General features: G+C 38.9%; 1 protein-coding gene across 29 annotated transcripts in view; it reads right to left on the bottom strand.

The window, feature by feature from the left end:
• celf2 (cugbp, Elav-like family member 2) overlaps positions 1–25,948 on the bottom strand; it is a 286,166-nt gene that overhangs the window by 12,761 nt on the left and 247,457 nt on the right. For 5 of the 29 annotated variants that reach the window (XM_028451254.1, XM_028451255.1, XM_028451267.1 and 2 more), the window contains 5 exons: positions 16,269–16,505; positions 14,058–14,121; positions 6,919–7,053; positions 4,692–4,733; positions 2,723–2,923 (listed from right to left, as the gene is read on the bottom strand). In XM_028451254.1, the coding sequence (XP_028307055.1) occupies positions 2,723–2,923; positions 4,692–4,733; positions 6,919–7,053; positions 14,058–14,121; positions 16,269–16,505 (679 nt within the window). The remainder of the gene's footprint in view (positions 1–2,722; positions 2,924–4,691; positions 4,734–6,918; positions 7,054–14,057; positions 14,122–16,268; positions 16,506–25,948) is intronic. The other 24 variants (XM_028451260.1, XM_028451263.1, XM_028451261.1 and 21 more) reach the window with 17 other exon arrangements.

The following is a 25,948-nucleotide window of genomic DNA, read 5'->3' as shown; positions in this document are numbered from 1 at the left end:
CTGCTGTAAGTGACACTGTGTTGTTGCTGAGGTGTGTGCACATTGAGAGAGAGAAGCGCTGCAGTAATATGCTTTTAACAAAGCATGTTATATTACTGTGATGTTGCTGTCTGGCTAACGTTAGCTTGTTAGCTAGGGAGGGACTTTGGAGAGTTTGGAGGCAGGGCAAGAGAGCAGTGGGGAGGGAGGGGGAGAGAAGGATCTGAAAGTCGTAGACTGCACCTTTAATCGTGTTGATTTCAATCTGGTTAACCAGCGTGCTCTAGTGACGGAGGTGGATATTACAGCGTCAGACCAATCACACACGGAGGAACTGTAGAAAGTCACAAATGAGGAACAATTCTTTGAAAATATGAAAAATTTAAATCCATAATCAAGACCAAAAACAACACTGTTGCTGCAGTAAAAGCAGAAAGCAATTAATGCAGGAATTGAGGAGTGTTAAAACTTCAGTTTTTAAGATCATAAATGGAGAATAAACAGTTTCACTTTCTTTTAACTTATCTGTGGCTCTTAACCTACATCATAAAGTGGAATATATTTATATTATCTTACAGGACTGAGGCTCTTTGCATTACCCCAGAATACATGAATTAATAAAGGAATTAATTAAAAAATGTATTGGTCTGAGAGGGGCGGATGCATGCAGGTTTTATCAGCTGACTTATTTTACTTTATCAGTCCATCAGATACAAATCTCTATATTTCCAATAAGATGTAAATGAAAGTATTGCATCGATGTCTAAATATTAAATATTCTCTCTCCTGTCAGCTGTCAGATCAGATCCACACAATGACGTGTTCACACATCATCTTTTATTAGACAGCTCGCTTTCCAAGAGAACTGATTGGTCAGGAGGCGGGACTTTAGTACAAAGATCTTAGCCAGAACAAAACCTGCTCCTGACCAGGCTAGTCGTTCAGCCTAAGTTACCATGGCTATTTAGCTCCGTGAGACGTTAGCAAGCTTTGTAGTCCAGCACACACTGATTAAATCCCGGAAGCGCGATAAGAGGTCATCTTGCTTCGTAGCATAGCCCCTAAATGTTTTCCATCAAGTTTTAGTTGACAAAATTAACACGTGAGAAGATCTTTGAAATGTTTTCTCTTCATTGAAACGACTGAATGATGATATTTTCCTTTAAATAAATGACCTTGTCCACATTCTCCACATTTTTGTAACCAAACCTCAATGTAAAGAACACACAACAACAAAAACAACAACAACAACAAACTTGCGAAGCAAAGAGCAGTAGCCAACTGCTGCACTCCCAACACTCTGAACAGCCAGCACAGGTAGAGATGGAAAGAATGAATGGATGAAATGTGAATGAGGTGAGTGAGTGAAGAAGCTGTTGTCCATGAAACAAAGGCGATTCATTTTCAGGTGAAACTGAGACGCAGAGAGACGACAGGGGATCCAAACCGGGAATTTCTTCCTTTTTTGTTTTACTTAATGCATGTGGGTTATTTGCTTATAGATGAGGAGAAATTAAGGGTGTAACGTTTCATCCATTAGGTCGATGAATCGATTTATTGACATGAATCGATTTAAAGTTTCTTTAAAAGGTAATCAACCGGTTTTATCGATACAAGGAAATAACGCATTGGATTTAAGCACCGCAGACTTTATATTGATCTGTTACGACTGACGATGTCGGCTGTCTGTGACGCCACGCGGCAAAAGCCGGCGAGCGAGAAATGGATTAATAATCCACCTTTGGGTCCAGTATGTGGAAATACTTTGGCTTCAACACAGACAGATATATTCTAAACTGTCGACCACCAGGACCTTCTGACAGCTTTCACTGCAGCAGCAGCACATGCAGCATTAGCTTGTTAGCATTAGCTCTGCAGAAGCCCCATGATAACCATCAAGTTAAAACGAAAAGTATCAGGTTTAACCACTGCTCATTAAACCTGAAAATATCTTTGTTGACATTAATATTGTATTATTTCTATGGATAAAAACCAAGCAGAAGTGTATTTTTATATATGTATTTGTATTAAAAACACAGTATTGAAAATGAGAGCAGAAAAGTTTACTTTTGTTAATTTAGGCTGAAGTGTTGCTTTGACTTTATTAAAATAAAATGTGAATATATTTGCCAGTAAATGTTGTTTACTTGTTTGTTTAGGTCCATAATTAAGTTATAGATGATTCTCTGCCAAGAAACAACAACAATCTATAAAACCTAACCTGTACTGTAGCGTATCCAGGTATTAAGTTCACTCACACTGGTTGAATTATTATTTTGGCTAAAAAGTTACTGAATCGATTTCAAGTCACTGAATCGTTTCGGATCAAATCGTTCTAAATGAACCAATATCACCTATTAATCGAATCGGCAACAACGAATCATGATTCAACTCAAATCGTTGCTCAAACTGAATCGTTACACCCCTAGAAATCCACCATCTTGTACATCTTTCAAATAAAGTTAGTAAGAAGAGTTCACATTTTTAGTAAATATAAGCAGCTTACGTTAGAGTTGGACCGACATATGGATTTTTAAATTGATAAACTTCACAAAGTTGTTAAGTTAAAGTTTAAATCCACCTGTAGATGTTATAAATTTGGATACATTTCAATATAAATTGATATTTTTTTAAATAATATTATTTTAGCTTTTTAAATAAAGGAAGCTACTGAACAAGTAGATTTTAAACCCATGTGGGTCAAACTCCAAAGGCTGAGCCGCGTCTCTCTGCACTGACTCACAGTCTGCGGTGGTGGTGCAGCCGCTGGATGCTCGATGGTGGAGGTGGAGTGGCTGATGGCAGGGTGAATACTCACTGTTGACGCTACCTGCTAGTGCATTAATGTTGTTCAGGCCCACAGTGGCGCCTGCCAGGCCCTGCAGGGTGCCCAGAGAGGTCAGAGAGTTCATGGCGCCGGCGTTAGAGCCTGCTGTGGTGCCTGCTGCAGGAGGGAGAGGGTGGAGGAGGAGGACAGAGGGAAGGTGGGAGCGCAAGGAAAAGAACGGGTGGGAAAATAACAAAAAAGTGGGGAGAAGGACGGAGGTGAAGAGGGAAAAACAAGCAGGCGTGTTAGAAAGACATCAGCAACCAAGGAGTCAAGGCAGACGTTGAGGTTTTCATACAAAACTGTTTGATCAAATGCCACATTGTTTAGTTTTTGATTCAATTTGGTCTAAGGATCATAATCCATGCTTTTGTGAACAAGCATCTTTTTTCAAGCTGATGCAATCAAATTTTACACAGTAGTTTATTAAAAAATTAGTTTTCTTTGGATATAATATTTTTTTTTTTAAACACCACAAGCTTCTGATCATAAAAGATAATGCTACTACAGAGAGATCAAATACTCAAATCTAGCTTCCTTATTATTTATGCATGATAAACAACAAATAAATAAATAAAAAAAGAGCCAACAAATAGAGATACAGAAGCGTTAATAAAAAAAACAGAAAACAAGCCCTGCAGCAACTTCCTCTTCTAGCCTTTTGAAGTAAGAGCTCCAAGGCTTTTACTTTGAAAAAGCTGTGTATAAAAGTTTCCTGAAAATCACTGATTAGCCTGTTGGGCTAATAATGATATCAACTGCATAACAGGTGGATAGAACTTAAGATGTTGACAATCATATGTTGAAGAATGTCAAAGTTAATTTAGATTTTTTTTGACATTTTATTTGATTGATTTTGGAATGTAGACTTTTAGATAAAAATGCCTTGAATATGGGCGGGGCTACTGGAGCAGTTAAGACACACCCATTTTATACTATGAAATTTCCAAAGATCCATGAATGCTATGCTAACGAGCTGCTCAATATTCACCATACCTCTCTATTCTCTCAATCCACAGGTGCTAGTTTTTATAAAAGGGGTGGGGCCAACAGCTGGGTTTGTGATGTAATAAGCCACCAAACGTTAGCCCATAGCAAAATTTGATTGTATTAGCCGGGTTTAAACCCATAAAGGGGAGTCACTTAATTTTTACAACAAAATTTCCGAAACTGAAATATTTTGACTAAAATTTCACTTTGTGACTTATTTATCCGGTTGTGCAGCTTTTTTTTCCAGTTGAAACAAATTACACTTTCTTTGCATGAAGGTGACAATACAGTCTTCTTGTCTAGTCCTTTTTTTTAAAAATTTTTTTAACTGTTCACTTCTGCCTTAAATTGTTTAAACAGTTTTTCTGAATCTGAATCTCTCTGTAGAAGCATTGTTGGATTTGACAGCATGCTAGCAGTTGCTATCATAGCACTGTTTGTTAACCTTTTGCAACCTGTGGCACCTTGACCCTACATATGATTCCCAAGTACAAAATGACTCAGAGAAGCTCTAAAAAGTGGACAGTGTACAAAGTTGTGCGGTGACAGCTTGAAAATAAGAAGAAAAAAAAGTTTGCCAACTAAATAAAACCAATTTCTTGAATGCACAGTTAGCATAGATTTAGCCCATGGGCACCAAAACACGCTAAGAACACCTAACAAGCATCGACTGGTGGACGCAAATACACACATACATACACACACACACCTTTCAACACACACTGGTGTGAAATGTACGTCGCACACAAGCTGCGATCTTAGTGAGCAGTGAGGGGTGTAAAAATGGCGGGAAATAAAACGGGTGCACAAAAGCTAGCAGCCTCAATGTTTTTTAGAAGACAAAAGAAAACAGAAGCTAAACAACCAACAACAAAGACTGAATCTCTTCAATTACCCTTGATCTCATCAAAGCGATGCCGACAAAGCAGGATTGCCGCTGAGTGTGTTAAAAGGTGGTGGGGTAAAGGGGCAATATGTCAGCACAGGGTGCAAAAAAACAGCAGATAAATAGAGAGATGCATAAACACTGGCCTGTCTCCATGCAGAGCTGTCTACGTTTATCAAAACCAGACTCCAATCTTTCAGTTTCAGTGACACATGCAGTACAACACCACTCATTCACACTGAGCGATGACTAGTAGCTTAACCTGAATACCTGAGTATGATTCAAGGTTGAACTGACATTCAGATTCAGAAAAGATATGGAAGAAAAAGTCAGTGTGGATGGAAGACGAAACAGGAATGTATGGAGAGAATGAGAGAGAAAGGGGCTAGCTTGATGAAGGCAGTGGAATGAAGTGACGTGGGCATTAAGAGGAAAGACGAGAAGGGAAGTGCTGAGAGTTTTTCATATTCATGCTTGGTTAAAATTATGTTCTAAAAGAGACAGGACAGGGAGAGGAAGAAAAAAAAAATCCAGCTGCTGCTCGAGCGAGGCCGAGCCGACATGAAAGAGGTGCATGATGGAGCGGAAACATGGCGCTTGTCAAAAACGCAGAGAAGCCGCCGGAAAGCGAAGGCAACTGGAACGAAGAGGACAAGGAAAGAAGGTGGAACAATGGAAAAGGAAGAAGCTGAAGAATCTGAATAAAGCAATATTTAACCTAAGCCAGGTTCAGATATCACCTTGTTCCCAAAGACACAACACACACGAAGGTGCAAACAAACATCTGTCTGAAACACCGTTTGCTCTCTGAAACAGGTCAGGTGAGGCGCAAAAGAAAATCATGGGTGATACTAAAACTCAGAAACATTTCGGAGACAAAGTAAATGCGGCCCCATACTGCATGCACAGGCTGTAATATCACACAGATTATCATTATACCGGTTGTTAGAGCTACTATCTTTGCCAGGGAGCAAATATCTATTCCTGGTTATTGTTTTCCAGAGTTTTATTGTTCTTTATTTATTGGCGAGTACTTTCTACTGCATTCCACCAGGCGGCAGCACCACTCAGAAACCAGTTTTTGTTTTTTTAATTAAATAATTAATTAATTTAATCTTTAACATTTTTTCAGACATAACTACTAATTCACATGATCGGAATGCAACATGAACTTGCGTTCACACCGAACGCAACTTCAACATCTATAGTCACTGCGTCGCTTGAACATTGTTGCACTTTTGGAAAAGAGTGTGTCTGCAGAGCCGGCGGGAGCACTGAGAGGGCTGCACACTTCTGCTCCAGCCATACGTTTACTGCACTTATCATAGACAGCACCGCTGGTACTTACGGTTTAAATGATCAACTTACGGAGTTACTAAATGATGAGTTCACTCAAATTATACTTAGAAATTAAAAGGCTAATTCAAGGAGTATGCCACTTTCATTTTGCCCCCAGTAAGTTGAAGAAGTATACACAACCACTGGCTCTACAGGGGGAGTGACATGGGGAGAAACTCATTGCCGATTGGATGTCGCAACACAGTGTCACACAAAGTCACTTGAAAAGTTAAACTTTTTCAACTTTGAGCAACTTCCAGTGACTCAGGACGTGCGACAAAGTCACTAGAATCGCGCAAGTTGCGTCTCTTGAAGGGAGGTCGCTTGACGTTGCGTCATTTACTTCGCTGAAAAACCGGTACAATAATAAACTTGGTGATATTACAGCCTGTGCATGCAGTATGGGGCTGCATTTATTCTGTGTCCGGTATGTCTCCAAAATGTTTTCGGGTTTTAGTATGACCCAAAAAATCACAGAGAAGAAAGACAAAAACAACACAAATCTGAACCTGGGGGAGACATTTGAGCACAAGTACATGCACGCGCACACGTAAACCACACGGCGTGAGATGATTGTTCGGCCACTTGTGAGAAGGTGAGATGGTATATGAAGGTGGCACGTCACAAACACAACACGCAATAGGATGGCAATAGGAGGGGCACACCATGGGAACGTGCCAGAGCGGAGATCCACAACACCGACCAACACCACTCACAACCGATGGAGATGTTCCGCCAACGATGACTGTGCGATAGTTTCGGTGATGTCATGGGTTCATGAGGAGGAGGGCGTGAGTGGATGGTTGACAACAGCGGTGATGGAGAGCGGATGACGTCGGCAGGCTTTGTTGGAGCTGACGTTGGACCCACCCCCAACCGTGAGAGGCTGCGGTGTTACCTGGGCTGGCCAGCGCTCCAAGGGAGGCGGCGTTGGAGGAGAGGGGGTTAGCGGTGGAGGGGCTGGCTGAGTTTTGAGCTGCCGCCGCCGCTGCCGCTAAAGTGGCCAGGTTCTGCAACTGCAGAGCACTCATACCTGGAGAAAGGAGCCAGAGAGGGTGGTGTCAAACCTGGGGAGCGAGGCAGAGATGTGGCCAGTGCCGTCTAGCTGGACTGGGGGGACAGTTCAGTTAGCTGCTGGGGTGTCCGGAGGTCAAATGACAAAAAGGATTCCATGGATATCCTGTGCGTACATCTCTGGAGGTGTCACCAGCTTCGTCTTCGTCGACAATCGGAAACATTCTCTGCACATGTGAGAAGTCTACAATGTGTGAGCTAGCAAGCTGTGCAGCAGCTGACTGCGCTAACGGCTCCCTCGTGTCACTGAAAGCAGCTGGTGTGGTGTTTGTGATCGGTGGGATTCTCCAAAGCAGAACCACCATCGAAGCTAGAAACTCCTTCGGCTATTTAGTTCAACTTTAGTTTCCGAGTTTAAAAAGCTCAGTGGAGGAGGCTCTAAGAATACAAGCACTAACCAATTTGTGGTGCAATTAAATGGAATTTCCAGGCAATTAAAGCCTTTTAAAGGAAGCTAGAGCTGCTTATTCCTGCTTGTTATGTTAACACGAGAATAAAGAAGGACCGGTTGGTATCATTGTGCGATGATGGGATGTTAATAACTACAAGAGTGGTTCTGATTATATTGATCAATTTTCCCTGCTAATGCTAAGCTTCTTTTTATGAAAACAGATATTTAGAAAGTTAATGACTAGATGATCTGCATTTCCTGAAGAAAATGCAAGTGAGGATGCATTAGCTTAATCAGAGTCAGTATAACCTCCCAGAGAGTCAGTTTAACCCTGAGTATAACCCCTCGGTGTCAGTGTGACCCCTCTGAGTCAGTATAACCTCTCAGAGAGTCAGTTTAACCCTGAGTATAACCCCTCGGTGTCAGTGTGACCCCTCTGAGTCAGTATAACCTCTCAGAGAGTCAGTTTAACCCTGAGTATAACCCCTCATAGACAATATAACCCCTCGGAGTCAGTTTAACCCTGGGTATAACCCCTCGTAGACAATATAACCCTTCGGAGTCAGTAAAAACCCCTCAGGGGTCCGTATAACCCTTCAAATGTCAGTTTAACCCTGAGTATAACCCCTCGAAGTCAGTATAACCCCTCGGAGTGTCAGTTTAACCCCTCAGTATAACCTCTCAGAGTCAGTTAGTTAGTGAGAATGCTATATATCCTCACTAATAAGAAATGTGATCATTTATGATTTGGTACCTCTCTAATCATGAATAATTCTTATCTTTAATATAATGTTTCTGTATTAAGTATGCTATTTTGAATAGGGGTGAATAACCCTGCACATATGCACTCCACTTTGTTTCAAACAAAGCCTATGATTGAGTATCACTGTATATTAACACGCAAATGAGTGATTAATGCAATTAACCATATATAAATTTCATTAGAAGCGATTTTCCTAAATTTGCCTTTTCAAAATAAAAGGCTGCGTAAAAATGTAATGCAATTACTCGGGTGACTGTGCTGTCGTGAGTTCGGCTCTATTGATGATGCCAAATGATGAAACACTGGAGTCTAAACTCTGATTAGGCAGCTTTAGTGTGTGAGTAGTCCCACTGTATTTCAAGCTGAGCCTCCTCACTGTTAATCTTCTCTCTGGCATTTGCATACGGGGCTGTATTTAAGTGTAATTAACGACAACATGCCAACGCCTAAACGATGCTGAAGCAGGGGCTATAAAACACCGTCTGCGAGTGCAGCTCAACCCTTCACCTCACAGGCTGTGTGTGTGTGTGTGTGTGTGTGTGTGTGTTCTTTATGAGATGTCAGAATAAAAACCCTTCAAAAGCCAACAGTGCATTTCTTACCACAGTGATGCTTCTTTTCTTACAATTCAGGGAGTTAGTTGGTAAAGAGTTCATAAAAAGGGTGGAAACGCTGTCAATGTATGTGTCGTATATACAGTCTGGGTGTATATACAGTACCATGAAAATACACACACGCACACACACAGAAATGCACGCTCACACACGGAGGTACGAAGAAGACGCACACAAACGGGACACCACCACGAAGAAAATCCATCTCGTTTTGACGTCAGAGGGAAAAACGATCGACTACAAACATCAGGACATGCAAACGGAGCTCAGCAGCCAATAAGAGCAGAGGGCTGGAAGACGACCTCCGATTGGTCAACAAAAAAACTCCAAAAGCACCCATGAGGAGTCATCCCAGCACTTATTGTTGCCATTTTTTCTTCACTTTTTGAAGTAGATTTCTCTTTCTACAGCAGTCACTCATTACATGACCCAACATGAGGCGACCACACCAGTGGATCCTGTGGACCAGTTAAGAGCTAAAAGACCAACAAGACATCAACCAAAATATAAGAACCTGTTGGTGTATGGTGCTGTTGTATTCATTTTTGTCTTGTATGTTGCAAGTAAAATAGTAATAATAAATTAAACATAAAAAAGATCTCTTCTCAAGATAATAATCTTCTTTGTTTGTGGAGTTCCCAATGACTACGGTACCTTTGTTTTTCACCAAGGAGTAATACTGTATGTGACAATTTCATTTATTCAGACAACTTTTTTCAGGAAATTTACTTCAAAATGTACTTTGAGCTTTGATCCAACTGTCAGTCTTCCTCAGCGGCATCTACTTATCACTTTGATGTGTCCTTATGAGATGAAGGAACAAGTTTACTCTTCCACACCTGGGACTCTCTTCTCCTAACCCTAAGACACCCTGAGAAAACTCTCAAGTTGGCCACGCCCAGAAATAACTCATCATCAATGGATACATCAAAGCGATCAGTAGATGCCTCTGAGGAAGACCGACAGTTGGCAGTCGAAACATGTCAGGAGATCAAAGTAAATTTCAAAATAAATTTCCAACAAAAAATTTTCTGAACACGTGAACCTTAAATTAAAACCTTAAAAGAAGACAAAATTAACTTGCTGGAATTATTTCACCAACGAGGTTCTATTTGTTTGTTTGTCTGTTAGCAGGTTTACGTCAGAAGTGCTAAATGGATTTAGACAAAATTTAAACTAAAGATAGACCACACTCCATGGAAGATTCCATTACATTTTGGAGGGGATCCGGATCAGTGAACTGATTCTGGATTAGATCTAAAAAAAAAAAAAAACAAATCTCTCATTATTGGTAAAATTTCCAAAATGCATATCTCAGTTCATAATTAACTGATCTTTATGAAATTTGACTCAGTTATGTCGGGTTGGTTACTCAATTATCCTACTGAGTTTCATCTGATCCGAAATGCACATTTCATTGCAATTTTTCAAAATGGGGCTGTCCATACATTTGCACCTACTGTAGGGTTATTATTGGAGATATAAACATCTTCAAAGACTTTAAAGTGTGAATGATCACTGTACCATAATCAGGATCACTGGTCCAGATAACAGCAAATATCTCTGAGTGCTCTTGTTTTAAAGTGATTTATTTTAATTAAAGACGTCTAAAAACACTATACGAGTTGGTTTTTTCATCATTATTCTGTTAGATACTGAAGTCAAATTTAATAAAAGCAGGGCGGTAAGCTTTTATACAAACTGATCAAACACAGACTATTAAACTACATGAATACACGTGGGTTTCATGGTTTTGTTTTTCCTTTAATCCTCATCCACTCACTGTATAGTCTAAGCATTCATTATCTGGCTTACTTTAAAACTTCCCCTTAATTAATATTTTTTTCTGCTTCCTGTATTTAAAAAAAAATCTTCCTCGAACTCATCTGAAATTATTCCTCTATTCTTTATCTCTCTTTTTGAGTTAACAGTAGAACTTCCCAGGGTTTCTTCTGAGTAGAACAGTTCCCGTTAACTAAAGCCTCCAATGAGATTCAAAGTCTTTCTCTGACCATGTCTTTGTACGTTAACCCTATGATGGTCCCAGTCTGACCATGTCTTTGTACGTTAACCCTATGATGGTCCCAGTCTGATCATGTCTTTGTACGTTAACCCTATGATGGTCCCAGTCTGACCATGTCTTTGTATGTTAACCCTATGATGGTCCCAGTCTGTCCTGCCTTGCACCCTGATTCATTAGTTATATCCCTTTAGGGAATCATTAGTTTGTGTTTTTTTAATTCTATCTCTTTATTGTCCTCTTTCCCGTACATTTCCCAGTCACTCATTCCCTCCACTGACCGTTTCCTTCCTCCTCGGTTGATGACAAAGACGACTTCACAGCCACTCTTTTCCCTTTTCTATCTCACTTGTTTCTTTCGGCCCATTTCCCTCCTCTCTCCTTCTTATTTTTTTTTTTTCCCAAGACCAATTCTTCCTTAAGTCTGTAAAAGGCTATCTCCCTCATTGTACATACATTTTCAAGACAGTTATAAGGGGAAAAAGGAGCCGGAAGGAGATAAAAATAACTGGGTTAGAGAGGAATAAAGTAGAAACGAAGCTGCAAAGAAAGAGAGAGAGAGGGAGAAGTTGAAGATGGAGCGATAGCATGAGACAAATACACTCCAGTATCCGGGCTGTGCAGATGGTGTGTGAGGACGTGTGTGTGTGTGTGTGTGTGTGTGTGCACCAGGCTGGCATCGGCTCCATCTAATTGAATGCTCATTGGTGTAATTGAAGCCTCTCAGCTCTGCGACTCGTCATGTTAAAGACTGAGACCAGATGTCACTCAGCTCTCTCTCACATCTCCTGCCAATCACCAAAAGCCCGAAATTTCTCGCTCGTCCACCGCTCGCAGATGGACGTCCAAAGACACGCCAGATTCACACACAGTCGCTCGGAACTCTTTCCTTTCGCTTCGAACACTAAAATATGCACTCGAGTAATATCAGAGAGGACTGTACGCTTTTTTCCTAGCTAAGGAAAACGTGACAAAAGTTTCATTTATTCAGGCAAAACTTTTTTTTCCAGGAATTTTATTTTCTGGTCATGCCCAGAAAAAAACTCTAACGGATGCATCAAAGCAATCAATAGATGCTTTGATGTTTTCCTCATGAAATTAAAATGGAAAAATAAATCATTATTTAGTTTCAGTTTTGTGATGTTAACACCTTAAGGATTAATTTGACAATAATTGAATGTATCCTTTTTGTAAAAAGCTAATCTTAGTTTACCTACTGTATATATTGTTATTTTATTGTGGAAATAAGCTAAATTAGGCCCTAACATGAAGTATTTGGCTTTATTAACAGTAAAAAGCTAGGAATGTCTTTTTAGTGCAGGAGTGCTTCGGAAATTTTCAAAATAAAATTAGATTTATTTTCCTTTACGGCCCGCTACTGAATTAAGGATGTAAGAAAACATTGATAAGGCAATATATAACGATATTCCACCACGCAATTATGGTATCGACCCCCCCCCCCAAAAAAAAAAAACCAAAAACAAAAAACATTTAATTGCGCTAACATATGCATAAACGCCTGGTCACTAGGTGTCAGTGAACCACATCAAACCTTGTTAAACTACCTCACTCCTTAATACATCTTTTATAGATGTATGTAGTTACTTTGTTTAAAGAACTTAACAGAAACCACTTGTTTTTGATATTGGTGCTTGAATAACAGTGAGTTACCATTTACTTGTTCTCACTAGTTTAGAAAAAAATGAAATAAATTGTATTTCATACCATTTTGTACTTGTAAAGGTGAAATTCATAATTATTGATAACACGATATAGCGTGATGTGTATCGTATTGTCTTTTTAGCGCTTTGAGATGACTTTTGTTGCATTTAGCGCTATATAAATAAAGTTGAATTGAGTATTGGGATATATTGTATGATTACATGCAAATCGTGAATCGTTTCGTATTGTCAAATTTACGGCAATGCACAACCATAGTCGAAACATATCAGGTGATCAAAGTAAATTTCAAAGTACATTTCCTAAAAAAGGTTTGTCTGAATAAATGAAACCTTATCATATCATTTCAAAAAAGAAGACAAAATGAATCACTTTGAACACTGCCAACATACTTCCCTTCGTTTCCTTGTAACTTTACTATCCACTTCTTTCTCTCTCGACCTACCAAACAACTCCAAATTAGCTGGCTAGCACCTTGTTGACAAAGAGATGAAAAAGAGAAGAGAAGAAGGAGGAAGGCGTGAAGCTAGGTGAGATGAAGAACAGCGATTGTGGGAGTTGAAAGTGGAATCTGCAAAAAAAGAAGAGGCTTAAACTAAAAAAGTAGAGCGGTGCTAAAAAGACAAGAGGAGTTTAATAGAAAGCAGGAAGAAGAAGAAGAAGAAGTCCAAGATAATGCAAGGGAGGAACTACAAGTCCCTCAAAGTGGGATATGACCAAATGTAATGCCTTCAATAATGATATTTCTTAAAAGACAGATTTTATCTTGTCCGACAGTTAATGAGAAAGTTTCTGTGCAAAGCTCAATGCTTGGATTAATACTGAACCGGAGTTGATACAATATGAATTTGTCATTGGGTTTCACATAAGAGAATTACTGTCCCATGTTACTTGGTTTTCTTGAGTCCTACTTATTCTTATTCCTATTCATCAATCCAGTATTTAAAAATGTTGAAAAACCTTTAAACTGTCCATCTTCAAGAACCCTTGAAACTTAAGTCTTTTTTGCCTTGAGTGCATTCAAACAGGTGAAAATGGTTGACATTGCAGAAAATCTTGAAAGAAAACACAAAACAAGCACAAAAAAAAAAAAAGATATGGAAAGAGAACAATAGGTGGCGCCAGCCCTCAAAGCAAGATGGAAAGCCTTGTTTTTAACTTTCTGCGCTTCTTTCTTTTTCTCTGTCCTCCATTTGTGTGTGATTCATCCATCCCTGACAAAGCCTTGGTGCTACCGTTACACGCCCAGGGCACAACGCTTCCCCGGCCTCATTAAAAGATCAAGACAAATCTTAGCAACAGTTAATAAATCTTCAGGGCAAAGATCTCTCTTTACTCCACCACCACGAGTTCATCTGTTATGCTCTTTGGTCCTCTTTAAGAAGTCTGGAATAAAACAAAGGACGTGCAACAAAGTGTCCACTCCCATGGAAGATTGCAGCTTTCTTGGAGTGATTTTTTAATTTTTTCTTTTTTTTGACTGATTTGGACTCACCGGCCATCTGCTGGATCCCGCTGAAGGCTCCGAGGTTACCGGAGGAGGTCGCCTGCTGAAGCAACTGAAGATAGAAAGAGAAAGAAGAAGAAAAAAAGAGCATGAGCTGGATGAATCCAGAATGAATGCTTGACTGAGGATGTGCGCTGGTTTTTGCATCAGTTCTTGGGTACTCATTCCATCTCTCCTCTAATCACATATTACACCATACATCTTCAAAACAATCTATAAAAATAAGACTTTTTCAAAGAGAAGTAGAATATTGATGCTGTCAAAAAGGCAACCCTGATTTAACAGACAATTAACAACTGGTGTCTATTGGGCAATTAATTCCTCTACAAAAAAAAAAACACAAGAGGCAACAAATCTGAGAATCAAAGTAAATCAACACACAGTGAAGACAATCTGTTCACAGGAGCACCAAAGGCAGAAATTATATTTACTGAGAAGTTTGAGTTGTTAGTTGAAGCATGGAACCAGAAGAAGAAAGGGAGAAACAAAGATCCAACAAGGATCAACAAAGTTCATGCCTGTTGCAGCACCAGTTTGGTTTGGGAGTCAAACTAATAGCTTTTGTCAACAAAACTAGTAAAAGACTAAATGCAAACAAAGGCAAGATGACAAAATTCATGACTCAAAATTACTTGAAATAATCACGTTTTGGCTAAAGACTAGGGCATGATGTTTATTAAGCAGAACTGGCGTAATCTTAGGCTGACATTAGGTTCAAAGGATCTCCTCTTGTGGCGTGTGAATTTAGTCCACTAAATCCACAAAGAATCGGACTAAAATTAAGTTTAAATGCTTGGCAAGGACTTGCAAAAGTTACTGCGAAAGTCTCAACAAGCTCGACAGCAGCAGATCTGACTGGCCATCCACTCTAATCTGTAATTGACTTGTTTATTTCATTAAACATACATAAAGTAGAAGTTCCGATTTTCTGTTTCAAACGTTCCCACATTCCATTGCAGAGTTTACCATTTTTTGCATCAGTTTACCATTTTGTTGTTTAATCAGATGTAATTATTGCTAATTAAACTTCCTGAAACATTGCCAAACAGTCTTCTCATGGTTACTTCAGATAACTATTAGATTTGACATTTCTCCGTTTGCTAAAGTTGCTATACACTAGGCCACCCGTTTTATGGTGAACACTTTCTTCCAAATGTGTGATATTGTCCCAAAATATGTTGGTGAGGGTTCAGTCCACGTCATATAGCTATTTCTATTCCAGGAGATGAACGCCGTCACATTCCACCATATTTTACGTGAGAATTTACGTTTCCGTCTCTTTGCCTCGTTTACGGTAAAATAATGCATGATATTGTTCCAAAACATCCATGTGGGGGTATATACCTTGTGATATTGCAATTTTTGCTTGATTTTTCTGTAAAACCTAATAGAAAATAAAAACAGTACTAATAATATTGCCATTTCAATTGTTTCTGCCCCTAAAAAATTACATATTGCTTATTCCCGAAGTTTCTATTTATGGGCACAACTTCCTGTGTGATTAATCAGGAAGCGGTTTAATCTCTTCACCCATCTCATTTTTGTCCTTTCGTCTCTTGATTTTACTCCATTGTGTCATTTTATTATGTTTTTATCGCTCTGTAAAGTGTCCTTGAGTGTTTAGAAAGGCACTTTTAAATGAAATGTATTATTATTATCAATATAGTTCAATAGGAGTGCTGTCCAACCTTATATTTAGAAGCTCAATAAGTCAAAATGTCTTACAATGATGATTTAAAAGTGTTTTCTTTCCCAATAACTGCTTACAAACCTCTTATAGCCAAGTAGTGGAGGACGTCCTAATCCAGGGTTATATTTGGTGTGAAATTGTTGGACAAAAATGGCTACTTTGGATCCAATTCAGAGACCTAATATCCTCTCTACGAAGCACTCAGACGCTCTTTTGTTCTAACTGCAATCAGACTCTACAACAGCAGACGGCTTTCACTACATCACACACTCATCCGTGCAACTTCTGTTCAGAAATTGCCACTTTGCACAACTTTTTTTCCCTTTTCTGTGTCCTGACTTATTGTATTCATTGTTCATTTTCTTGCACTGCTGTAGCATCCAAATTTCTATAAAACGTTAACATTTTTCTTGCAGAAACATGCAGGAGAGGAACAAAGGGAGGGCAGACAGTAGAGTTACAGATCTAGGTTAGGTTTTTGAGTCAAAGGTGTTTTTTGGGGCACTGACTGCGGCGACGTTGGCCATGGAGCTGCAGTAAGGAGTGCTGATGGTGGTGGTGGGTGAGGCGGCGGCGCTCCTTACAGCCAGGTACTGCGGGGTGAGGCCGCCCAGGCCCGTCAGGCTCCCCCAGGTGGTGGCGCTGTTGAGCTGCTGCATCTGCTGAGCCAGCTGCTGCTGCAGACGCCGCTGCTCCTTGTCTTTCTGAGTGTCGGCAAACTTCACCACGATGGGAGACGAGCAGCCCTGTGTGAGAGTGGCGACAAAGAAGAGAAAAAGAGGCGGAAGCGGTTAAAAACGAGGAATGAAAGAGTAAGAAAGGGGTAGGGCCGCACAGCAGAGAAGAAAATGAGACATTAAATGAAGCTAGAGAGATGGGCAGTGAGAGAAACTGAGAAAATGAAGAAAAAAAAAGAAAAGAAAAGTGATTTAGATAAGAAAGATGGAAGACAAAAGATTTGATGACAGGTGGAGGAAAAAGGAACCAAAAATTAAAACAAACAGAAACGCAAAGACCAGAGAAAGAAAGTGAAGTCGTGACGGTGGATTATTGTTTTTTAATAACACACAGAAAGAAAATGATGGATGTACTCAGTGTATGTAATAAAGAAACCAAACACTAACAGCAGGACTCGCTAAAGCCAACTCCAAGCAACCAAATCAGATGCTAGCTTCTAGCTCGCTAGCTTCTTTAACAAACTCAACTCCAACCAGCCAAACAAACCAGATGCAAGCTTCTAGCTAGCTAGCTTCTTTAACAAACTCAACTCCAACCAGCCAAACAAACCAGATGCTAGCTTCTAGCTAGCTAGCTTCTTTAACAAACTCAACTACAACCAGCCAAACAAACCAGATGCTAGCTTCTAGCTAGCTAGCTTCTTTAACAAACTCAACTCCAACCAGCCAAACAAACCAGATGCTAGCTTCTAGCTCACTAGCTTCTTTAACAAACTCAACTCCAACCAGCCAAACAAACCAGATGCTAGCTTCTAGCTAGCTAGCTTCTTTAACAAACTCAACTCCAACCAGCCAAACAAACCAGATGCTAGCTTCTAGCTCACTAGCTTCTTTAACAAACTCAACTCCAACCAGCCAAACAAACCAGATGCTAGCTTCTAGCTAGCTAGCTTCTTTAACAAACTCAACTCCAACCAGCCAAACAAATCAGATGCTAGCTTCTAGCTAGCTAGCTTCTTTAACAAACTCAACTCCAACCAGCCAAACAAACCAGATGCTAGCTTCTTTAACAAACTCAACTTCAACCAGCCAAACCAGATGCTAGCTTCTAGCTAGCTAGCTTCTTTAACAACCTCAACTCCAACCAGCCAAACCAGATGCTAGAATCTAGCTAGCTAGCTTCTTTAACAACCTCAACTCCAACCAGCCAAACCAGATGCTAGCTTCTAGCTAATTAGCTTCTATAATAAACCCAGCTCCAAGCAGCTAAACCAGATGCTAGCTTGCTATAAGCTAGCTTAAAAAAAAAAAAAAAAAACACAACTCCAAGCAGCCAAATAAGGTGCTAGCTTCTAGCTGAGATGATATAGAAAGACACGGAACGTGATTGAGACGACCAGGGAAAGAGGTCGAGAACGAAAACCAAAGCTGTCTCAATTACTTTTCGTCAGAGCCACTAGGTGATCGTGTGTGTGTGTGTGTGTGCCTATGTGGATCACTAAAGAAATGCAGCACAACCTGGACACAAAGAGGACAAATACTCCCAACGAAACAATGGCAAAGCCTTGGAAAAGCGAAGGAAAAATCTGTCAAGTCAGGATCTATCAGTGCGTTGCTAGTCGTGCAGAACAATCAAAGACTAACTAGGGGCAAATCCGTCATGAAACAAAGACGATCCGTCACAGGAGAATAAAAACCTTTTGATTGAAACATTTGGTTTGAGGCAGATTCCCATTCATCAGGGGGTGAGGAGGGATTTGGCAACTTGGCTCAGCGTGTGGTGACACACGGCGCATTCACAAAGCTGAGAAATGTGTCAAAAAACAGTGTGTGACCAAGTCAGTTTGGGTGAAAAGGTAACCAGAAATAAGCACACAACTGTTCCAGTAAATAATCAACTCCTCTGGTAGCACAAAGTCAACACTAAACCACAAAACTTCAAATATGTATTCAATATATCTGAAGCGTGGGTAAAGTCTGGAGCTGGAGTAAAGTCTACACTCTTATCCAGTTGGAGAAAAACTACTGAACCTTAAATGTGTGTGACTGGGACGTTTTAAAAGCTGAACAGTACACATGTTCACCAATGTACCTTTAGGAGTGTTGGTTGGTGGTTATTTATTAGAATTTCCTCAAATTATTTTGCAAAACTTTCCCAAATGAGTATCATTTGTTTACAAAATTCAATAATTTTAAGTGAAGATCCTGCAGGAACTGATCTCTGTACTGGATATTGTCGATGCTTTACAATTACACGTTTAAGTAATAATGAATTTGTTCATTTTGCCTCCTAATCTGAAATGAGTTCTATACCTTCAGTCTGATCCGAGGGCCACATTATTAACATTCATGTCAGCATTTAGTACAATGATCAATCTGAGCATGTATATTTTTCTGAGTAATTTTTGAAGTATTTTTGTAGTCATTTTATTTATTTTCCTGTAAATTTGGTAGTAGTCTTGGGTGTTTTTGGGCTCATTTCATGTATTTTTGTTATCATTTTGTATGCATTTCTGTCATTTTGTGTGTCTGTATTCTTGTTTTTGTTTTTAGAGTCAGTTTTGGTGTAATTCTGTGTATTATTTTCTTGTTTTTTTGTGTGTTTTTGGAGTCGTTTTGTGTATTCTCTTTGGGGTTTATTTGTTCATCAAGATTCTAGTACATATAAGTGCTGAAAAAATTAAAGACAGTTGAAAATATACAAAAACATTTAGGTATATTATGACATTGTCATTACACCAAGAAATAAATGAAAAAATACATGATATATACATTTAGATTGGTAAGAATATGATTTTTAAAGTTTTTTTTTTTTTAAATGTGCGTAAAGTTGACATGTCTTTCAGGTTCCTAAACAATTTGTTCCATAAGTGAAAAGCTCTAAAAAAGACAGATATTTGTATGTTGTTGTATTAGGATGATTGGTGACCAAGTAAAGGTTATTATAATAACATTTAAATCAAGTTGTTTTGTTTTCCTTGACTTATATATGAAACATTTTGAAAATTAACAGCTCAGCAAGTCTTAAACCCTGTTAGCAAGTCTACAATAAGGTCCATCATTGGTTACATGAGATAAGTTAGCCTCTTTGTTTAATTTATAGAAAAATTGTTTATTCAGAGCCTTTGTTTACACAAATCTCACTATGACGGTAAAAATAAGTTGCATGTAAAGCTAAGAACGACTGTAGTTTATGTTTAGTTGTTTCATGTGCACCAGGCACTGCGTTAGAACAAAGGATTGTGGGCCTTCTAACAAATACAGCCTCTATGTCTCCCTGATGTTTCCCGTAAAGGCCAACCATCTCCTTCCTGATCATCTGCTGTGTGAGCATGATTCTGTTCGTGCCTTCTGTGGGTCGAGGCCTGAGTTTATCAGCTGAATGAACACGTCTCCTGTCTGACGGCGCCTCCACCGTATATTCACTCTCTCTCATCCAGTCATTTCCCTTTCTCGCTCCACAGATAAACCAGAGGAGACCAGTGCAGGATTACACTGAGAGAAGGAGGAGGAGGAGGGTCAGCGTGGGACCTTGATTCCCCCTGAGAACAGAGCGCTCCTCTTCCTCTCTGCTAAATATCTCATCACCTGAGCTGACACACAGCGGGATGAGGGCCGAGCCACAGAGCCACAGGCCTCCACGCCCGATGCTACTGCTCGACCCTGAGTCTCTTTGATGCTGATTGGCCCCTGGGTCAAACTCTGGCCTAAGACCCCGAAGCAACGTGGAGGGGAAATGTGGCAGCTTGTGCCATCTGTTGGTTTAGCAAAGAAAAACAAAGAGCTGTTGGTTTATTCTCAGGTGCTTTTTCAATTATTCATCACACATGAATATTATATTCTTGATATAATCCACCTGCATTACATCAAGAAAAGTCCAAAGAAAACTAAACACTTTGCTTTCCCACAATAAATCCTTTAGAGTCTAACTATAGATACTATTGACTGATCTGACGTTAGCCACCATTAGACATGGGCTGTGTTGGAAATGTCACACTAACGTACTATACACTACAAACTCAATGAGTACATACTATCTACTATCAGTATGATTAAGATGATGACCGTTCCCAATCTCCATTGTTTAGAACACCTTTGAAAGTTCTGAAAACATTTCAAGTGAGAAAGTGACCAAGTCGAATATGTGTTCATTTGACCCATAAAACTCACAGAAACACATTTCAATCAGACAGAGATTTTTGTAGACCTGCCATTGTGCTACTGACAAAACTACCAGTTAACTTCAAAACAAGAGCCCTATTTACAGAAGGGTTAAAAACTAATGAAAGACAAGAATAGATGATTTTGTTTTGAAAAGGGGATGTTTGAATTTTAGCTTGAAGCCGGTCCCAGGACCATTTTACGTCTGCTCGCAATGCATCATGGGACAGTTGACTCGTATGCCCACTTTGCACACTTAAAAAATTGCCCCGATAGTATACATCTGGGTATTTCTCACATACTCAATCTTTTCATACTATCTAATGTTAACGCACTACATACTCATTTTGACGTCAAACTTAGTACGAGTAGTGCGTTAGTGTGCCATTTCGAACACGGCCATGATCCACTTTGTGCATGTTCACACCAGCGAGTCAGGACTCCCTTTAAGATTAGTTTTCCCGGAAAGTCCTTTCGTGCGTGAACACACACCCTCAAAGAAGCAAAATCTGGACCCAATGAAAAAAGTAGGTCACAGCTCTGACCTACAGCATTAAAGCAAAATAAATGGCTCATTGCAGACGAGAGCAACACTGACTGAATACTGACTCGACACTAATTTAGGTCAAGAAAAAGTTTGAGCTAAAACAAACCATTGGGAAGGAGAAATAGGTTCAGAATGTAATGCACCTTCTCATGTGTCACCTACTTCCTGCTTGTGGGTGTAACTGCCTGTGTGATGAACAGATTTTTACAAGAACAAAAGAAATGTTTAGACTTTGTTAAGTTAACTATCTAATTGCTAGTATTTATATCTCTCTAATAAATCAAGGAAATTCTGCGTGCGTGCGTGTTTGTGGAGCAAATTTCCCTCGACCTGAAACTTTTTTGACTGCTTGCACCAAGGTTGAGTATGTCACTGTGTGCATGCATTATTCTGGACTTAATTGGTGTTGCAAAACATATATTTAAATTTTTTTTAGCTCGGACGACACATTCATGTTCAACGAAAAATGAAACCTATTCAACAAACACATTTATCATGAACATCTCCCATAGAATTAAACCAGAGAAAATGCTCACGCTATTTTACTTTGCACCCGCAAATAAACCCCTTTATAACACCACAAAGTACAGAGTATGTACACCTCTTTGTACATCCAACCTTCAAACACATACACATTTGGCCATAGTTGACAACTCTACTTAAGCTCCTCCCACTATATGAATACATACTTTCGACAGGCACTGTACTAGTAGTAAGTAAAACACCAACTTCTACCCTTTCAAAACAAAAGTAATTAATTTATCATTTCGAGTCTCAAATAACAACTAGTAAAGAGGAGTAATTTAGAACTGTACCTATCATTGATCAGCCAATTGATAACTGCAGCCTCCTATTAAACAGGAAGTTGTGTTTGTTCTCCAACAAACTTCTTTTTTTTAAGAACAAGTGTATTCTCTCCTGCTTATAAATAGTTCTTCTTTTAAACACGCAATGAGAAACAAAACCATTTTTATCCCCAGAATATCAGAATATTTGATGAGCCTTTTAATTTATAGGTATTTGTTGCTAATAGTTTACACTTTGTACTGCGCAATATTAAAATATATATGTGTATTTTTTTTTTATATACTTCTGCAATAGTTTACATTTTGTTCCATGCAATATTCACACTTTTATATTTCTGCTATAGTTTTTTCTTCATACTGTAACATTTATATTTCATAATTCCGTTATAATTTTACTTCATGCTGCGCAATAATTATAATTCATAATCCTACAATAGTTTTACATTTTCATACTGTGCACATATTATTTTAATTTTCTGCAATATCTATTCATAATTTACTACACTGCTAGCTGTAAATAACTCGTACCACATTTAGCCCATCATACCTTAATTAAAGTTACTTTATTATATTCTTCTAAAGTGTGCTCTTTAAGGTGAAGCCAAATAATCTCGTCGTACAATTGTGTAATGACAATAAAAGCATTCTGATTCTGAATCTGATTAATACGAATCTAAAAAAAACCCATTGCCACTGTGTGTGATTACACCCCATATTGTGTAAAACTAAATTTAGAAACTGATAAGATTTGTTTTAAATGAGCCACTTTTGAACGCAAACAACAGAGGGCGACATAATGACTCTCCCAGCAGGCACCATAATATTTTGTCCTCTGTTAGCATAAACAACACGCTACATTTATCACCGGCAGGCTCATGGTCGCCAACACAAATACAAAGATTGTTGGTCGTAAGAGTATTTTTCTTTTTCTTTTCAATAGTCTCTGGTTTTGTGTGATTCAAAAACAACATGTGATTGATTCAACAGTGGAAGAGAAGCATCCGCGTTATTATCGACGCTAATTCCATCTAGCCAAAGACAGCCCATCTCCTGCGCGGCACATCTTTCACGTCTCAAATGCATCTGCTCTGAATCTCTCAGGGATCTTTTCTCACCAGGAGACGTTTCTCCAGGGAAAAACAATCATTTCTCATGTGTTATTTCCGTCTGTTGCTCTAGCATTTTTTTTGACAAATCTGCACAGAGAAACCAACAAAGGTAAACTCTTTTTACAGAATCGCCACAACAAACCTTGAATCATCAGTTAAAAGGTCAAATATGCTTTTGTTGATATGAAATACTATTAATTATCATTTATTTAAGACATACTATAAATATATATTCTTCGACTAAATCTCCTATTATCACAACGCCTTAAATAATCCTTTTAATAAAATAGATCCTCAGTCAGGTCAACTCTTTCAAGGCCTATTTTCACTGAAGGACAAAGAGTTTCAAAACATCTGATTTCATCTAAATATAAATCAAACAATACAAGCTTTACATAAGCAGATTTACAGGAATCCGTGTATCATATAAAAAAATCGTTATTTGATATTTGTTTCCAAAACAAAAACAAAAAAATGGAAAATGCCTTGTTTTTCAAATTCAAGGTCTTTCGCTTCCGTACAGAAAACAAAAAACGAAAATTTTCCATTTTCTCCATTACCGATCGGCCAATGTACGTGCACTGAGGACGAAACAATTGGGATGTTTACGGATTCGTGGCTAACAGCGCTAACAACGGACTCGGTTGTGGAATTGGACGGCTTCCAGCTTTCACGAGGTGACGGACAGCGGTAAGCGGAAAAGAGAGTCTGGCTGTTTGTGTGCGGAAAGGAGGAGCTGCTGCTGCTGCTGCTCCTGCAGCAACGCGCATACACTTTTACGACTCAAAATGACTGCACGTAGTTTGTGTCATTGCGTCACACGCTACTATTTGGCCTTGCTTTTAACTCACTAAACCGAAGGTTATCACTCATTCATTCCATGATTATGCTCTAGAGTTTTTTTTTTTTACAAAATTCTGAGCAAAATGTGTTAGATGAGTGCCTGTATTCCTATTGACTTGATATTCTTGTTGATTAATTTCTGTTCATTTAAAATCTGTTAATAAAAAATATTGATTGATTCGAGCAAAGCAAAACCTCTGACTCTGTCTCTATGAATGCTTCTCAGGTTTGAACACGAGAGTAACTTCACTATTTTCTAATGCTTTAAAAACACTATGAATGCAATTGCTTTTGAGTGCTTGACATCGTGACCTCACACGAGATCTTTAAGCAATAGATCTGCGTGGGTCGTGAAGCTGTAGCTATAACAATAAGCACCTACATACTGTAATTATATGCTCTGCATAATTCTAATTCTATAATTGCAGTCTATGGATGAGGTGTCAGGCTGTGCACACTAACTCACTCTGAGCTGCCGTCTCACCTCGTCTCACCATGAGTTGAACTCGTGCTGCAGACAGAAGTTTGGGACGTGCAGGAGTTCTCTGCGCTCATAAACCCGACGAGGCTCCGCTGAAGTTGACTCAGATAGACGAGCGTGACGAGCGCATTAGAGCTCACCTCCAATCTCACCCGAGATGATGGACGCATATATGCAAAACAATGTCATCTATTCTGCTTGGCTTATCTGGAAAGTAAGTCTCACTGACTTTGTGTGCAGGAACTTTTTATTTTTTTACGTTGTTACTGCTCACATGGCTCAGCACTGAACTTTAATCACCTTCAACAATCAGACTCATCTGATCGCTATTATCTGATGCCTATGATGAACTAAACAACGGAATAAACCATATATTGTCCATAGTTTGGTCTGTTAGGGGAAGAATTGTGCCAATTTGTTTACAACCATGAAATTTGGCACACAGTTTTTGATCTGCTAAATTCAAAATTAAACCTTACACAAAACCTAAGCCTAACCCGAAAAATTGTTGCGATATAGGGTTATAACCTAAATCTAACCCTAACACGCTGTGTACGTGTACTTTGGTAACCGTACCAATAGCACCGGGGGTTGTCCATATGACAACCGTACAAATAGACACTTTCTAAAAAACAACAGGTGGCCATATTGGATTTTCCGATATGGCAATGCCAGTCAATGTTACTGTCAAATAGGCATCATATTTAGAGACCCTGAGGTCCAAAACTATAGAAAAGTGTTTTTAATTTGAATTGTGTGACTTTTGGTTGAATAATAACAGAAAAAAACAGTTTTTGGGTTTGTCTTCCCCTAGCAGACCAGACTATGGGCAAGATATGGTTTATTCAGTTGTTTAGTTAATTATGGGCATCAGATAATAGTGATCAGATGTGTCTGATAGTTGAAGGATTTTCCAATATGGCGATGCCAGTCAAGGTTACTGTCAAATAGACATCATATTTAGAATCCCTGAGGTCCAAAACTATAGAAAAGTGTTTTTAATTTTAATTATGTGACTTTTGTTTGGCTCTTTTTGGGGTGGCTGCCTTTTTGAACCGTGCAATATGGTGACCCCATTGAGAATTAGCTAAGGTTCCAGGCAGATTTAAATTCAGCAGGTCAATAACTATGAGTTTGACAAATTTCATGCTTGTAGACAAAATTAAAAGTGAATGAAACAGTATTTAGTTTTTTTGGTTGTTTGTCTGCTATTTTTATTATTCAGTATATTTTTCTCTTATTTTTTATTGTTGTTTTTGTGTGTTGTTGGTTTTATTGAAATTATTCCATCTCAGTGTGTGTGTTTTTGTTGTCGTTTGGTTGTTTCTCATGTCGTTTTGTATGTTTCTCTTTTATTTTTGTGTATTTTATCATGATCTTCTGTAATTTTCTCTCATCTATTGTGTCTTTTTCATTTTGTGTATTTTTGTTGTTGTTTGACTGTTATTTTTACTATTCAGTATGTTTTTCTCTTATTTTCTGTGTTTTTGTTATTGTTTTGTGAGTTTCTGGTAATATTTAGTATGTTTATCATTTGTAACTAAAAATGAACAATATAAAACCAC

This window comes from Gouania willdenowi, chromosome 6, assembly GCF_900634775.1.
Source record: "Gouania willdenowi chromosome 6, fGouWil2.1, whole genome shotgun sequence".
Taxonomy (NCBI): Eukaryota; Metazoa; Chordata; class Actinopteri; order Blenniiformes; family Gobiesocidae; genus Gouania; species Gouania willdenowi.
This window is presented reverse-complemented; position numbering and strand designations above follow the sequence as displayed.